The sequence below is a fragment of the Carassius gibelio genome, chromosome B18 (genome assembly GCF_023724105.1).
Source record: "Carassius gibelio isolate Cgi1373 ecotype wild population from Czech Republic chromosome B18, carGib1.2-hapl.c, whole genome shotgun sequence".
Taxonomy (NCBI): domain Eukaryota; kingdom Metazoa; phylum Chordata; class Actinopteri; order Cypriniformes; family Cyprinidae; genus Carassius; species Carassius gibelio.
The window spans coordinates 18,063,764-18,082,131 of NC_068413.1; the positions used below are offsets into that span (position 1 = coordinate 18,063,764).

General features: G+C 35.2%; 1 protein-coding gene across 3 annotated transcripts in view; it reads left to right on the plus strand.

Moving 5' to 3' along the window:
• LOC127977033 (latent-transforming growth factor beta-binding protein 4) overlaps positions 1-18,368 on the plus strand; it is a 76,338-nt gene that overhangs the window by 48,897 nt on the left and 9,073 nt on the right. For all 3 annotated transcript variants that reach the window (XM_052581677.1, XM_052581678.1, XM_052581679.1), the window contains 16 exons: positions 1,887-2,015; positions 2,855-2,980; positions 3,086-3,205; positions 3,432-3,551; positions 4,498-4,620; positions 5,497-5,616; positions 6,890-7,009; positions 7,549-7,668; positions 8,018-8,137; positions 9,925-10,044; positions 11,722-11,847; positions 14,519-14,644; positions 15,641-15,763; positions 16,825-16,956; positions 17,037-17,162; positions 18,008-18,151. In XM_052581677.1, coding sequence (XP_052437637.1) covers positions 1,887-2,015; positions 2,855-2,980; positions 3,086-3,205; positions 3,432-3,551; positions 4,498-4,620; positions 5,497-5,616; positions 6,890-7,009; positions 7,549-7,668; positions 8,018-8,137; positions 9,925-10,044; positions 11,722-11,847; positions 14,519-14,644; positions 15,641-15,763; positions 16,825-16,956; positions 17,037-17,162; positions 18,008-18,151 — 1,995 coding nt within the window. The remainder of the gene's footprint in view (positions 1-1,886; positions 2,016-2,854; positions 2,981-3,085; positions 3,206-3,431; positions 3,552-4,497; positions 4,621-5,496; positions 5,617-6,889; positions 7,010-7,548; positions 7,669-8,017; positions 8,138-9,924; positions 10,045-11,721; positions 11,848-14,518; positions 14,645-15,640; positions 15,764-16,824; positions 16,957-17,036; positions 17,163-18,007; positions 18,152-18,368) is intronic.

Below are 18,368 nucleotides of genomic sequence, written 5' to 3' on the forward strand. Positions count from 1 at the left end.
AAAAGTGTGATTAAGGGAGTTAATAAACATCATGAAAGTGACATATTTGAATGTAAATTATATTTAAATATAATTGTAATTACAAATTTGTTATGATGAAGTTGCAATTTAGAACATTTCAATATATTATCCTTAAATGTGATATCAATAACGCTTAACATGTGTTTTAGTATGTTAGTCAACATATCAAAATAAGTGCACTTATATTGAATTAAATATAATTTAAGGATTTAATATGTACTTTAAAGTCAAATTTTTTATTTGACATTATTACAAAGTGCACATTTTAATAGTCTACTTAAGAAACAGTCATGAAAATGTCACTCTTTAAGTGCACTTAAGTGGCCTTTTATTTCAATTCAGTATTTTTAGTACAATTAAGCACACTTCTTTTTCACAAAAGGATGTTTGTGGCTTGAAGGCCCTCTCCCAAAAAATTGCACTTGATGTGAAACTGCTGGACGTCCCATTTGTGATTTTGTGATTCAGAAGGGTCCCCACAAATGTTAACAGCTAAAAAGAAAATAGGCTGTTTATGTCCTCATCTGCATTTCTTTACTGACTTTTTGGGAACTGATTTTCACTGTTGCTCTAAATCTGTTCTTTATTGTAATGTCAGAAATATAGTTTTAGGGCAAGAGTTAGTATACAAGTGAAGATGTTCCTCAGGATATTGGTCTTAAAACAAAAGGTTCAATCAGAGCAGAACTTCAACAGGACAATTACGATTATCGTTACGGTGACTTGATAAGCACAAAGACTCACTTCTCCAGGAGACTGTGAGCATGCCCAGAAAATCCATCAGCCTGCTCATAGCAATAACTGACTTCTTTGATTTCCAGAGCTGAAGTGAAGCCAAATTTATATCAAGCTTGAAAAATGCCGAGCTGGATACAGAACTGTAATTTTCTCATCATTTGTCTTCAGTGTAATTGTTCGATGAATTTGGTTTGGAGAGGAATGAATAAATGTCAGGAACATTGCATACTTCTGAGATTGAGTTTGGCTGATCTGATTATCTAAACCACAAATTGACCTGATATTGAATCACTTTACCAAAGAAGAAGTGTATTGAGTTACATAATGAAATATAATAGTTTCATCACTTTTTAATCATCAACAAATGTTAGATAAATAATAATGAACATTTTTCTAATTATGATGAATGAATGTTTCATGATATTTCAAAACGTTTGAATGCACTTGAACTGATGCAAGCATTATGTATTGTAATGTTTGTATAAAATTGTAATAAAAGCTATTAAAGTAATTAATATCTATCTATCTATCTATCTATCAATCTATCTATCTATCTATCTATCTATCTATCTATCTATCTATCTATCTATCTATATATATATATATATATATATATATATGTTAGTGATGTCAAATGATTAATCGCGATTAATCGCTTCCAAAATAAAAGTTTTGGTTTACATAGTATATGTGTGTATACTGTGTATATTTATTATGTATATATAAATACACACACATACAAGTATCTATTTTGAAAATATTTCCATGTATATATTTTTCTGAACTATATATACATGTATGTGTGTGTATTTATATATTCTGTACATAATAAACATACACAGTACACACACATATATAAGGTAAATTAAAACTTTTATTTTGGATGCAATTAATCATGATTAATTGTTTGACAGCACTAATATTTTTATATAGATATATAATTACCTTTTAATTCAATTTTAATATTTAGGGTTTTTTTTTTACATTATATTACATATAAAATTATACAGTACTATATATAATTTTCTCTCTCTTTTTTTATTTTTATTTATTTACTTTCTAATTGAATGCAATTGTTTTTTAATTGTGTGTTTAAATGTTTTGGCCTTGTGTGTGTGGTTCTCCAGATGGTGCAGTGTGTGCATCGAGACCTCAGGTGTGTGGCCCGGGGCGCTGTGTTGACCTGCCAGGGGGTCGACACACGTGTGTGTGTAACACTGGATATATCCTCAACCCTCAGCAGGGCCACTGCCAAGGTACAAACCTAAAAATAACCCTAATATGAGAAATACGCAACACTTCAGACTTCCACTCTAAAGAAGAGAAGTATATAAGGTAACATATCTATGTAGCCTGCTTCCTAAAAAGGGTTGTAAATATTCAGTCAGGTTCAGTCAAGTACATGAGATTGATCATCTCAGATTTCTCAGTGCTTTAACTGTGTGATTTTGTTTTGCGTACATGCATGGCTTTATAATATGTTATTTGCAGCAGTAAAAGTAACTTACATTGAGGAAAAGCATAAGCAATTTATCTAAATATATTTTATAAAGGAGCAAGAAATATTAGTAGTATCATAATAAGGATTATTATAGTTAACTAGACCCATAAAGCGTTAACTAATAAATAAATAAAGTAACATCATTTGAAAATATATTACTTGAAAAAAAAAGTTAACTGAAATAAATAAATAAATATTACAAAAACTTAAACTTATGTAAACTTATAATAACTATTTAAGCTAGGTGCCAAGATGATCACATTTTTGTTTAGTTTAAATGCTAAAAAAACATAAATGAATAAATAAATATGGTGTATACATTAAAAAATTATAAGTTATAATTAAAACAGAAAAATATAAAAGTGAAACTTAACCTAAAATTACATAAAATTAACATGAAAACAAAAAATAAACCTAATTTAAAATGTAAACAAAAATCTTTTATATTAGTACATCTATTATATCGAAATAACACTGTCCCAAACTCAGAAGAGTTTGAAGAAATCAGTGATCAGACCATCTTATCTTTGTCTCTCTCTCTCTCTCTCTCTCTCTCTCTCTCTCACTCTCACACACACACACATGCACATGCAGACATAAACGAGTGTGTGCTGACGCCCCGGCCGTGTTCTGTGGGTCAGTGTGAGAACACAGCGGGCAGCTTCCGGTGTGTTTGTCCGTCAGGATACCAGACCAACTCGCAGCAGACCCTGTGTGTGGGTGAGAAACATCTCTCTCTCTCAGTGCGCTGGATAAACACGTCCTGATAGCTTGTTTGTAGAATGTTGTGCACGTAATCATTGATGAGATCGATGGGTTCCACAGATTTGGATGAGTGCCGTCAGGTGCCCAATCCCTGTGTAAACGGCCGCTGTGAAAACACACTGGGCAGCTTCAGGTGTTCGTGCAGGACTGGACACAAGCTACAGGGCAACAGCTGCATAGGTATATAATAATATTTCACAATTTGAACTGCATTTCTAATCAAAGAAATGCATCTTTGTTGAGCAGAAGATACTTTCAGAGACATTAAAAACTCTTACTGACCGCAAACATTTGATCGATAAATGATGATGCAATGAAAATGTGCTGCATGATAGGAATTTCTGTCTCCAAACACAGTATTTTTTTTTTTAAATCATGTAAATCATGTGGTGTTTTGTGCTCTTAGACATCGATGAGTGTGTGGACCCCCTGCGCTGTCCGGGTCAGGAGTGTGTGAACTCTCAGGGCTCTTACAGGTGTGTCTCCTGTAAACCGGGCTTTGATCTGCTCAACGGACAATGTTCAGGTAACACACTGCACACAGATATCAACGGACTGACTCTAAATATTTATTTTACTGTACACTAATCTTTAAAGGACCCTGTTTTGTTGTGAAAAGAGCCACACTATTAAAAAGAGTAATTATAACAGAAACAATACTTTAAAAGATGTATATATACTTAAGTGTGAACTGAATGTAATGTTTTCAGACACTTAATTGCATGTTATTTACAATTAAATAAAAATGTATTTTTTCAGATTTAGAAATAAATACAATTCATTTATCTTTTTTTATATGTTGTTCCATAATTACTTCTGTTGTCTTAGTTTTTTTTATTTCATATATTTTGTCATTTAATGTCATAATGATTAAGTTGGACATAAGCCAAGTTGTTGCTGAAATGTCGGTCAATATAATTTTGGGGGCTTTTATTTATTTATTTTTTTTATATATAAACAAAAGCTAAATTAGTTATATTATAGTAGCAATGATATTACAAGTAGATCTTTCACTTGAGATAAAACTAAAAACATTTTGTTACTCAGTGTTTAATTTACTTAATAAAACTAAATAGAGCTTTAAAAAATTCCTGTTTATTCTCATATTATTTTTAAAAGTATGCATATTTTTCTATGTACTACAAAAAAAAAGCTATTTAGAACATTTAATATAGATATACTGTTACATAACACACTAGAGTTAAAATTACAGTCTGGTATTTTACACATGCTTTCAAAGCACCACAAAAAGATTAACCGTGACTTAAAATGCACTTTATAGTAAAACTTTTAATTTGACACTTTTTTAGAGCCTACTTGTGTTAAGTTGTGAAAGTTGTCTCTCTTTAACTCCACTTAAGTGGCCTTCATTACTATCATATTAGCCTCAAATATGGTTTTTAAATTATACATTTTCCAAGTGTTTCTAAGAGCCTGTCAGGGTAAAGTCAGTGGATCTTTCTCTTCTTCAGATATTGATGAATGTCGTCGGACGCCGTCTCCCTGTCCGGCCACGGGCCGCTGTGAAAACACTCCCGGCAGCTACAGATGCTCGTGTCGAACGGGATACATATTCCAGGCCAACGTCTGCGTGGGTAAGAACTGAAAGACTAAATCAACCTAGTGAAAGAGAAATACATTTTCATATTTATGCACTTTTAATACACTAAACTGGAATGCTTAAAGTCTGCAAATTGTGTGATTAATGCACTGTAATTGTGTGGAAGTGGTGCTGAAGTCCAATTAAATATATACTTAGTATATCTGATTGTGCTAAAGTGGAACTATTGCAACTGTACTTCAGGTTCACGTTAAATATTTTGCATTTGAAGACCGGTATTATTCAAAGATCATACAGTCCTCATCAAAAGTGACATTAAAACATATTTTTGCTCATTTTCAAAACTTTACACACAAATCCTAGAATTGCACACACAAAATGCAAAATGCCTCGCATCTCTTGCAAAATAAAGCAGTGCGTATCACAAACACATCTCAAAAGCAAACATTTTTTGCATTAAACAAACATTAATTCCTGTTCAATCTTTGTGTGTTACATAGGGAATTATGTTGTGTTTTGCAAAAATTGTTTAATGAAATTGAAAACTTTAGTCAAAAGCCGAGAATCAGTGTATGGTTCTGGAGTTTCGGTGTGTGCTTCTGCTGTTTAAGAAATTGTGGTTAAAGATTTAGTGTAAGCAGTTGAAAAAAAACCCTGTAATATTAAGAAATGTTCATGAGTAGTACGTCAAATAAAGTTTAATTATAATTTTAATATCAGTATAAGTCTCAAGTGGTAATCTGTCAGTAAATACGTTAAAAAGATTTTTGTAAGTATATCTTACATTAGATATACTTAGTATAAAATAAATGTATTTTAAATATAACTATTTTTTACTAGTGGATGTACTTTTAGATGATGATTATGAGTGTGTTCCCGTATGTATGGATGGATGTGCGTGATGTTCCAGATGTGAATGAGTGTGAAGATCCACTGCAGTGTCCCGGACAGGAGTGTGTGAACTCTCAGGGATCGTATCACTGTGTGTCATGCAGACCCGGATTTAGCCTTAAAAACAGAGCCTGTTCAGGTAAATACGACACATCTGGACTCAAACTAAAACATGACTGGACCATTATCATTGTAAACCTGGCCTTGCCCTCTATAACAAACAAATGATGCGATTATACGGCAGGAAAAATCACATTGAGAATAAAAATAAAGATTCTTTGGACCAGCTTAAAAAAGACAGCTGAATTGATTAGTTTTTCTCCAGTTATATACTGACTATAAGTCACACTTTTTTCATAGTTTGGCTGGTCCTGCGACTTATAGTCAGGTGCGACTTATTTATCAAAATTAATTTGACATGAACCAAGAGAAATGAACCAATAGAAAACATTACCGTCTCCAGCCGCCAGAGGGCGCTCTATTCTGCTCAGTGCTGCTGTAGTCTACACTGAAGACATAGAGCGCCCTCTCGTGGCTGGAGACGGTAATATTTTCTCTTGGTCCTTGGTTCTTGGTTCTAAATAAATGCGACTTATAGCCCAGTGTGACTTATATATGTTATATGACGTATTTTTGGACTGATGCGACTTATACTTAGGTACGACTTATAGTCCGAAAAATACGGTATATATATTGTATATATATATTTTTCTTCTAATTTTAATGTAATATAAAACATAAAAATATATATTTATATGTGTTTATTTTTCCAAAGGTAAAAACACGAGTTATGTTCAACTCATTCAAAGTAAAAATATTATTTATAATAAAGAACTTTATCCTTCAGAATTGCAAGAAAAAAAAAAGTTGAAATTGTGAGTTTATATCATGCAATCGTGAGGGGAAAAAAAGTCAATTGTGAGGTAAAAAAATCACAATTACCTTTTCTGTATGTATGTATTTATATATTTATTATCCAGTAGTGGAAACATATGGAACCCCATTTCTGCCACTGATTTTTTTTTTTAAAGGTTATTGGGACATTTTATCTCACAATTCTACTTTTTTTTTTCTTGCAGTTCTGATTTTATAACACGTAAGTAAAGTCCAATTTTGAGGGTTGGGGGCCTGATATGTTCTCATAATTGCGACTTCATATTTTTAGTCACAATTCTGAGGAAAAAAAAAAAAGTTAGAGTTTATATCTTGAAGTTCTGACTATATTTCTCTGAGTTGCGATTTTATATCTCGCAATTGTGAGTTTATATAATGCAATTCTGAATTTGTATCTCAGAATTGCTAGTTTATATCTCACAATTATGACTTTTTAATCAAGTTTATATAACGCAATTATGAGAAGTAAAAAAAGTCAGAATTGTGAGATTGAAAAGTAAGTAGTGTCTGTGTCTCAGATATCGACGAGTGTCGTCAGACTCCTGATGTGTGTGTTAACGGCCGCTGTGTGAATAACATGGGCAGCTACAGCTGTGTGTGTCGCGCTGGATTCAGACTGGAGGGAAACATCTGCAAAGGTGACCATTTTACTGGGTTAAACCTTTCCAATCTCAACAACTGCATTTATGCATACTTTTAAAAAGAGTGCTTATTATGGAAATAATGCACTTTATAAGAATATATTTAAGTGTGAACTGAATGTAATAATTTCAGATATGTTATTTATAATTAAATGAAATTTATTATAGTTACAATCAATACTAAATGCAATTAGTTAAACTTAATAGTGCTTTCTGAGCCACCTACATGCATCTTTATACATAATTTCATAATTGTATTGTCTTTGAATTATGGTTTAAGTTACTGCTGAAGTTATTAAAATGTACTTGAAACTTGTATGTCACATATTTAAACATATTTTACACATTTGTAATAATTACACATTTTGTCATTTAAAGTAATTTATGTGCTTTAGTATGTTAGTCAACACATCAAAGTTAAGTTATATTATCTTTAATGTATACTTAAGATTTTAAGTATCTATTTCACAAGTGTTTATTGCCAGTTTCACCCATGAAGCACAAATGGTTCAAGTCTGTTTCTTATCCTGTTCCAGATGTGAACGAGTGTGAAAACGAGCTTCAGTGTCCTGGAAAAGAGTGTGTGAACTCAGTCGGCTCTTTTAAGTGTGTGTCCTGTCAGCCAGGCTTCGAGTTTCTTCACGGTCGATGCCAAGGTATCCCTGCAGTTGACAAATAACATTGATTTGATGATGTAGAATATGATCAAAGAAAAGGGATGTAGTTTAGTTTTTAATGCAATTATGAGACACAAAGTCCGAGTTATCAGTCAGTCATTTCATATTTATGTCTATCACACATTTGAAGTTGACCACAGTGCGTTTCACAAATGACTATATAGACATATAATACAGAGTTATGAGATAATAAAAGAAAATATGTGTACTGCAGCATATAATTCTGTAGAGAAATCCATTCACTGTTGGTTTCTTTGATAAAGATGATAAAGATGTTAGTATTGTTTGGGAGTTTGAATGTGTGCTGTCTCTCCTGTCTGTTTTTTAGATATAGATGAATGTAGGCTAAAGCCAACACGCTGCACTAATGGCCAATGCATGAACACTCCCGGCAGCTTCAGATGTGTGTGTGATCTGGGCTTCAATCTACAGGATGGCACATGCACTGGTAAGAACACACTTCATTACATTTAATTAAATTGAATAAAAAATAATAAAATTGAATAAAATTAAATCACACTAAAAAGTTTTAGGGAAAGGAGATGTTACATCAGTGACCGACAAACTGGGATATCGCTTCGATAAAATAAATTTGATTAACGAGCCAATGTACATTGGCATGCAATTATTGTATCCAGCTGATCACAGCGTGAGTATAGCTCGACAGGGTCCTACAGTATGGACACTTTGGAGCAGTTATAGCAAGCCGACGCAGTGCCACTTCCCATTTGAGGAGAGAACACAGGAGGATACCAGCTCCACTATAGAATCTATATATCTCCACTATAGAAAGCTATATAATTTAGCGAACATGTCGGGGGTTGCCGAGCCCACAGCTTTACAAATATCTATCAACGAGATGCCATGGCCAGCGCCCAGGAGGATGCAACACTTCTAGTAGAGTGAGCTCGCAACCTGAACAGGCAGGGCACACACTGTGCCTGATAAGCCTCTGCTTAGAGACGGTGCACCTGCAGTAACACCATAGGCACTACCAGTTAGACCAGATGAGTGCCTACAGGCCCGGGAAGGGAGCACTGGGTCTCCCCGCCAGGAGGAGGCTGACTTAAAACACAATTGCATCGCTACAGACTGCTTCACCAAGGGGGCCACCGAATACTCCGTTGAGGGTGGTGAGGGAGGAGGAACCAGCAGACCGGTTTCTGACAGTAAAAGGTGTCGTCCACAACCTGGTGAGCTTCTCCTGCACTTTTGGGAAGAAAGGCACAAGGGCGGAGAGCTGTTAATCAGCACAGGCTGACCCGAGAAACCAATCATCCAGCCTGGAAGGCTCGGGATGTGTGGAGGTTTCCATCCGAGCCCTACCATCTCGGCAGCCCGGGAAAGCAAAGCTGTCATCTTTGGATCCAATTTAGGCATTACCACCATCCCGTAGGGCGACAGCACACCCGAATTTGCTCGTATCTCACATGAATACACTTGGATGGAGCCGAACGATGTTGTCGCTCCGCTCCAAAGCAAAAAGGTGGTATGCATCGCACCTGCTGCATCTTTATTCTCCCGCTGTGATCAGCTGCAGCTGGATGTAATAATTGCATGCCAATGTACATTGGCTCGATTAGTTTACACTAAAATCTTAGCCAAAATTAAAGTGAAAACAGAAAATACAAAAATGTTATTTCAAATATTTACAAAAACTGTATATTAATGATACTAAAATAACACTGCTTGAAAAAAAAAAAAAAAAAACAATTATATAATGGACATATTGGGGGGGGTAAAAACTGATAAAAATCACAAAAACAAACTTCAAAATTACTTTTAAAAAGCAGAAAATATAAGAAAACATTAGAATCTAATTCAGATTCTAAACAAAAACTACATTAAATGTGAACTGAAACAGAAAAAAATATATATTTAAATTACTTATAAAAATGTTTTATTTCAGTTTATTACCAAAGACACATTTATCACTTTTGTTTAATTTAACCTGAAGTACTAAATATCATGTATTAAATGTACTAAAATAACATAAAGTAATAAATAGATTTTAATAAGAGTAACATATATTAAAAATAAAAGCACTAAAACTTTAACCGAAAACAGAAAATGTAAAAATTTAATCTAATTCACAATGTGTGCAGAAACTATAACAGTATATCAGTGATACTAAAATAAGACTTCGGAAGATTCACATCATTTCTTCACCAGATCTGACATGGCTCTTGTGTGTGTGTGTGTGTGTGTGTATGTGTGTGTGTGTGTGTGTGTTAGATCTCGATGAGTGTCTGGATGCGCTGCAGTGTCCCGGGCAGCAGTGCCTCAACTCTCCGGGCTCGTATAAGTGTGTTCCCTGCAGAGACGGACACAGCATGCAGAACGGACGCTGCTCAGGTCAGACGAGCTCAACCACAGTCGTCTCGAAGCTCTCTGACTGCAAACAGCTGCTCTGCTGGCGACTCCACAGAAGCCGGCTTTGGCAAATGAACGGCATCAAATGTGTCCGAGCTATAGCATGCCAATAAAAATAAATCATTATATGTTTTTCAATAAACGAGTCAACACATAAAATGTGTTAATAAATAATGGATCATGAAATGTGTCAGTAAATAAATAACAGCATAAATTGCAGTTTATTGATTTATGCCATTTTTAAACATTTTCTCATGAATTTCATTACTCATTTCATGCCATTTTAAAAACATATTTATTCATTTTATTAAGATAAGATAATATCATGATTACATGACATTTCTTGGTTACATTTTTTACAAAATGTATTTATTTTATGTCGATTTTGACAGTATTTATTGACATTTCGTGACTTATTGACATTCATGCTTTTTAAATAATTATTTATATTATTTTCATGATCAGTTTATTTATTAACACATTTTATGTTTATTTGTTTACTGAAAAACACATTTCATTATTTATTTCCATGCTAAATGCTAGTTTTATCTTTACTGTAGAGGATGCATTATCAAGGTATTTTTAAATAATTATTTATTAATTTAATTAACTTTTCATTATTTATTTATTTTGTATTTATTTTAATGACAAATGTTAATATTTATTTATTTTATAAATATTCATTTGATGTTGAGAGTATTTTATATTTTATAAATAAAAATGTACATTGACTGTATTTCAGTATACACAGATACATATAATGTATGAAATGTCAATAAAATTTATAATTACGTTTAAAAAAGATATGAAATGTATACGTATACACTGTAAATATTATTTACAGTGTTTACCTATACATTTCATATCTTTTTTAAACGTAATTATAAATGTTATTGACATTTCATTATTTCTTTATTTTAAAGCATATCTCTTTAAACATATTTATTTAAAATTATAATACATTTTTACATTTTATTGACATTTTAGAATTTATTTTTGTAAAACATGCATTTTTTTTACTGATACATTTCATGATTTTTTTTCACATTTATGTCACTGACACATTTCAAGATTTATTTGTTGACATTTATTTAATTACTGACACATTTCTTGATTTATTAAATTACTGACATATTTATTTATTTATTTATTTATTTGCACTTTTTACAAAAAATAAAATTATTAATAAGGCATTCAAAATCCTCCATGTGTTTTATGCATATATATATATATATATATATATATATATATATATATATATATATATATATATATATATATATATATAATATACATTATAAAATATAAAAAAAAAATGTAAAGAAGCGTCTGCTAACTGCATGAATTTAATTTTATTTAATTTAATTTAATTTTATTTTATTTATGTCTTAAAGGCACAGTACAGCAAAAATCTGTTTAATTCAGAGATTCAGAGAGAGGGCGTAAAATGTCATGAAAACTAAATGATATCTGTTGTTGGTGCAAAAAGCATGATTGACATAATAAGGGAGCGACAAGGCAGAAGATAAAGTGATAAAGTAATGAGATGCATGTCAGACTAAACCTGTGTTGTCAGACAAATATAAAAATTAATAAATGCCCAGCTTGTATGTTTGTGCACTGTCTCTATTAACTCATTTCGTGTTGTTTTCCTCTCAGACATCGATGAATGTGTGAGTCCTAACCTGTGCGGGCCGCAGAGCGTGTGTGTGAACACGGACGGATCGTACCGCTGCGACTGCTCACCAGGGTTCAGAGCGGCCGGACCACGGCGCCAGTGCAGAGGTCAGACAAATATAACTGCTTTATACTCATCTTCTGTTCTTCTTCTTCTGAGTCGTGCTGCCAAACCATTAATCATATCCAAAATGAAATTATCTGTTGTGTGTGTACTGTTTATTATGTAACATATATTATGTAAACAAGTGCATGCATATAGTTTGATAATATTTACATGTATTTACATGCAAATATGTGACTCTGGAGCACAAAAGCAGTCTTAAGTTGCTGGGGTATATTTGTATCAATAACCAAAAATACATTGCATGGATCAAAATTATAGATTGTTATTTTATGCCAAAAATCATTAGGATATTAAATAAAGATCATGTTCCTTGAAGGTATGTTGTAAATTTCATATCCATAGATATAACAAAACATCTTGGTTACGTATGGTAACCCTCATTCCCTGAAGGAGGGGACGGAGACGCCACATCTGTGACCGACGAGTATGAGTAATAACTTCGATAGACCAATCTACTTTGAGTGTAAACTAAATGAGCCAATGCACACTACCTCACTGGGCATCTGCATCTGTTTAGGTGTATATGAAGAAATTTGAGGTGATTAAAACCCTTTTGGAAAGGTAGAAGTCTGCCGGGGAAACACGGGCTCTAAGGCTATACCGTGGACTATATACAAGCGAGTACCGCTTAGGTCTCAATATGGAACCCACCCTTCCGTGGTTCTCACGGATACATCATGAAGGCCTGGCACCAGACTCTCCGCTGCGTCCAGCTGCCTAGGGTGATGGAGGATCTCAACAGGGTCTACAGAACGGACACTCTGGAGTAGTTTAAGCAAGCCGACACTAACCGGGGCCTCTAAGTGCCACTATCCGTTTGAGGTGAGGATACCGGAGGATACCGGCTTTACACAAATGCTATAGAACCTAGCGAACGTGTTAGGGGTCGCCCAGCCCGGAGCTCTACAAATATCTGTCAGCGAGGTGCCATGAGCCAGCGCCCAGGAGGAAAAAACACTTCTAGTTGAGTGAGCTTGCAACCTGAATGGGCAGGGCACACCCTGTGGGCAGTGCTTGCAGGTTCACCACTTGGTCTTTGAAGGGTGTAGTGGGAACCTTAGGCACGTAGCCGGGCCGGGGCCTCAGGATTACCTGGGAGTCAGCCGGCCCAAACTCTAGGCACAAATAGTAGACTGAAAATGCATGCCGGTCCCCTACCCTCTTGATGGAGACCAGTGTAAGCAGCAGCAGAGTTTTCAATGAAAGAAAATTTAGCTCAACTGAATGCAAAGGCTCAAATGGGCCCTGCTGTACTGATTTAAGCACTAGAATCAGGTCCCAAGAGGGTATAGAGGGGGGCCGGGAAGGATTTAACCTCCCGGCCTGTCTAAGGAACCAGATGATGAGGTCATGCTTACCTAAAGACTTCCCATTCACGGGGTCATGATACGCAGCAATAGCGGCAACCTGGACTTTAAGGGTTGAGGGAGACAGCCTTCAATCCAGCCTTTGCTGCAGAAAGGAAAGCACGACTACAATCGGGCATCTACAGGGGTCCTCTCAGCGAAAAGAACACCACTCGACAAACGGGTTCCACTTCAAGGTGCAAGTGTGTCTCATAGATGGTGCTCTTGCCGAAGTGATGGGGTCCACTACCTCATGGGGTAGGTCACCTAGAACCTCTGCATCCCGTCCAGGGACCAGACATGGAGTTTCCAAAGGTCTCAATGCGGGTGCCAAACGGTGCCCTGTCTCTGAGTCAGTAGAACCTTCCTCAAAGGACTCAGTTAAGGAAGGGGCTGTCGCAAGGAGCACTAGATTGGGAACCAGGTCCGAGTGGGCCAATATGGCACCACTAGCAAGACTTGCTCCTTGTCCTCCTGGACTTTGCCTTGTAATTGACCTTTGAGACGATTCAAGCCAAGGTGCACTGCTAACAACTCTAGGCAACTGATGTGCCACTGTAGCTGTGGGCCCGTCCAAACCCCTGAGACTGCATGCCCATTGTACGTGGCCCTCCAGCCGGTGGTGGAGGCATCTGTGTAAACCACAGCATGCCTGGAGATCTGCTCTAGGGGCACCCCTCCCCGGAGAAACGCAAGATCTGACCACGGGGTGAGGGTTTTGCGACAGGCCGGTGTAACTTGGACACGGTGAGTTCCGCGCTTCCACGCCCCAATTTAAAACTTAAGTTTGAACGTAAGTCACAGCAGACACAGTTGAGCAGAACAATACTAACGCTCGGCCCCGAAGTGAAAAGCTGGTATGCATTGCACCTGCTGCCTTCTTATACTCACTTTGTGATCAGCGGCAGCTGGAATCAATAATTGCATACCAATGTACATTGGCTTGTTTAATTTACATTCGAAGTAGATTGGTCTATTGAAGCAATATCACATTCTCGTCGTTCCCCGACGTGGCATCGAGAGTGACCGACTGAAAGGGAACTTAATTTTTGATTAGTAATATGCATTGCTAAAAATTTAGTTTGGACAACTTTAAAGATGATTTTCTCAATATTTGTTTTTTTTACCACCCTCAGATTCCAGATTTTCAAATAGTTGCATCTGAGCAAAATATTGACCTCATACAAACCATACATCAATGGAAATCTTATTTGTTAATCTTTGAGATGATTTACAAATCTCATTTTAAACAAACGGACCCTTATGACTGGTTTTGTGGTTTTTAACACCCTTCTGTCCGGCTCAGACATTAACGAGTGTCTGGAAGGAGATTTCTGCTTCCCGAGTGGAGAGTGTGTGAACACGGAGGGATCCTATAAGTGTGTTTGTGCGCAGGGCTACAGGAGCGCCGTTAATGGGACGTCCTGCCAAGGTATGGCTCCAGAGGAGATGCACAGCCAACATTAAGCAGCCGTTTCTCACAAAAATTATACCGTGACTGGTGCTTTTCTCAGTGAACTTGAATTTATATAAGACCTTGTCATCAGGGAGTTGTTTCAATCTCTCCGATGTGAAATTTTCCTCAATTCTCTGATGGAATGATTCTGTTCGCATAGCTGCATTAGTCAAATGTCTGAAGTAAACATTTCTCCTTTCAACAAGTCCACCACACACCCTAGGAGATAAAATCAAGATGCAGGATAATTAGGCAGAATGCGATAAAGGGAAACATCTGCACATCACCCTCACATACTGTAGAGAACCTGTAATTGGAGATCATTTTTCTATGTGTTTAGTATTGAATCATTTATATTGCAAATGCATATACTTTTATTGAAAATATTTTGTTTAAATATTTAGTTAGTTTTAGTTTAGTAATTAAAAATGTAGGTCAGAAACTATAACGCTTGCTTTTTTTCTGCAGAACAGTTTTATATTTATTTTTTTGACACATTTCATTTTAAACATACATGTTTATTTGAATGACATTTTCATGATTTATTCTATTACATATATTTATATATTGACACATTTTTATATTACAATAATTTATTAATATTTACTGACATTTAAATTAATTTAGTTTTATGAACTTTTATCAAAAGTGTATGTATTATTACAGCACTCATATGTGTTCTCCACTGAGATCTTAAAGGAACAGTACAGCAAAAAGCAGCCAGTTTGATTCAGAGGGTCAGAGAGAGGGTGTAAAATGCTCATAATAAAAGACACATGTTTTGCGCAATCATGGAGCGACTTTCAGTAATTGGGCTAATTTGACTCAGTATGCAGTTATCCAGTCTTCCTGTTCCTGTGAATCGAGCTCGGTCTGAATCATCCAGAGCAGAGCAAAACTGTTGTGAGACTGAGCATTATTACTGATGGCTTCTGCGTGGGATGATCTCATGCATTTTGTGTGTGTTTCCAGATGTGGACGAGTGTGTTCAGGAGGGAGTTTGTCAGGACGGCCGCTGCACCAACACTGAGGGATCGTTTCTGTGCCAGTGTCACACCGGCTTCACCACCAACCCAGAGAGAACAGCCTGCCTGGGTAAAATGCACACACACACACACACACACACACACACCCACAGCCACAGCCACACACACACAGACAGACACACACACATCCACATCCACAGATTACTATCACAACATTTCTAGGGGTTACATCAGGGAAACATACAAACAGTATGTTATACTTTCTACAATTTCATGCTAAAGAAAACAAAACAAAAATTAAAATAATAAAGTATTACCAATATGTTGGCCTGGCTCTTTTTTTATTTTTATTTATTTATTTTTTTATTGGCTTTTTAACCATGACAATACTGGCAACAAATTAAATTAAATTAAATTAAATTAAATTAAATTAAATTAAATTAAATTAAATTAAATTAAATTAAATTAAATTAAATTAAAATTTAACCAAATAATACAAATTGAAGAGCACTGCGCTCAACATGATGTAAAAAAAAATGAATTAAAATGAGGGGCAAATTAATACAACAATTATGATTTAACTGAAACAATGACACAAGTTACTAAACTGTGGATGTTCAAGTTAAAGAAATTGTAATGTATCACCTGAATGTATTTTAGATTTTTTGTTTTATTTCAAGTTAATATAATAATGTAAAATTGTATGGATTATGATGCTGACCTTGTGTTTACCATGAAATAATTAAATAGACCTGATCCTAACATGGCGTTAAAAAAATATTAAACAAACTAACTACACTAAAATTATTTAACTTAAAAACAGGGGAATATATGTGTGATGTACATTTCCTTCTGCATGTAAGGTGAATAAAATAAAATAAAATAAAAGTTCTAAGGGAAAAGTTCACATTAGAATGTCTTAGGCAAATTTTCAGCACTGTTAAAAAAAGTATATTATAGGATAAAATGATCATATTAAGTCATTATAGAGACCTAATAAAAAGTCTACAATTATTGTAATATAATTTGAAATTAGAATGTTTTTTTTTTAGCTTTTCCCTTTATTTTACTCTTTATTTGTGCTTAGAGTGTGAAGCTCCCACGCGGCCAGTAAAGTAGCTGTGTGTCAGGGATGTGTGTGTGTAGATCTCAGCTCAGTTTGCTCTGCAGATGTGAACGAGTGTCTGGACTCGGAGCGACTGGTGTGTGGATCCCAGCGCTGTGAGAACACCATCGGCTCGTTCAGCTGTCTGGCGTCCTGTGAGCCCGGATACCACATCACTGCCTCCGGAGAGTGTGTGGGTGAGTCTGACCGGCAGCAAATCACACACACACACACACACACACACATGTGCAGAATGACAGCAGGGTCTCTCTCGCAGACATTAACGAGTGCGCTAACGAGACGGTGTGCGGACATCACGCCTTCTGCCAGAATCTGATCGGCACATATCAGTGTCTGTGTGACCAGGGCTACACGTCCACCAGAGATGGACAGATGTGTGTGGGTGAGTCCATGACTGCAGGAAGACAAGTGTCATTTAAAAATACAAGAGATATTTCAGAAATGATATACTTCGAAAGAGTGTGAACTGCATGTTCTCAGGCACTTAATGCACTCACTGCATGTGATTTAAATAAAAGTGCATTACAGTTTCAATGTGTATTAAATGTGATTTGTTAAATTAAGAGTTTTTTTGACCCACATAAGTTGGACTTCAGATCATCTTTATAGGTCATTTCATAATTACTTATATATGGTGAAATTAAATTTATTGACAAGCATTTATGATCAACAAAAATATACTTTGTCTTTTCTATTGAAACGTCATGTATTTGTGTGTACTTACTCTAAAATATATTTGTAATTACATTTTAAATTAAAACATGATGATGTAAAATGCACTTTAAAGTAACAAATACATTTGGCATGATTACAAAGTGCACTTTATAAAATTGCCACCATATCTATACAATAAATTAAAATAAGAAAAAGGAGATTATTAAGTAAAACGTGGCCACAGTTTAACTAAAATGCCAGTCAAATAATAAACCGAGGGGATAATTTCTAGCTCATGGCCATGATTCTTTAAAGTAAAACTTCTAAGGTTTTTTTTTTTTTTTTTTTTTTTTTTTTTAAATCTACTTAAGTATGTTAATAAACATGAAAAAGTGTCATGAAAGTGTCTCTCTTTAAGTCACTTAAGTTGCCTTTTATTTCATTAATATATTTGCAAGATTTGAATTCCACCACAAGTGCACATTCAATACATTTAATTTAATTTTTTTTTCTTTAGAAATTATGTTTTTCCCCTCTTCTCTATGTAACCCCTTTGTGTCTCTCTCTGCACAGACATAAACGAGTGTGAGACGATGCAGGGTGTGTGTGGCTCGGCGCGCTGCTGGAACGTCGAGGGCTCGTTCACGTGTGAGTGTGAGAACGGACAGGAGGAATTTGACATAAAAGCAGGCCAGTGTGTGAACAGAGAGAGCACAGGTAACACACACACACACACACACACACACACACTCTAATGAACCTCCAGCAGGAGCACAGTAACTCTGTTTCAGTGCTGCCCTCTACTGGTATTACTACAACTACTGCTAATAATAATGATAATTAATAAGTTTTTTTTATTGCTATAAATTAAGTTTATATTTTATTACTTTATATAACATAAACAAATGCATACCAAACAATATAACAAACACGA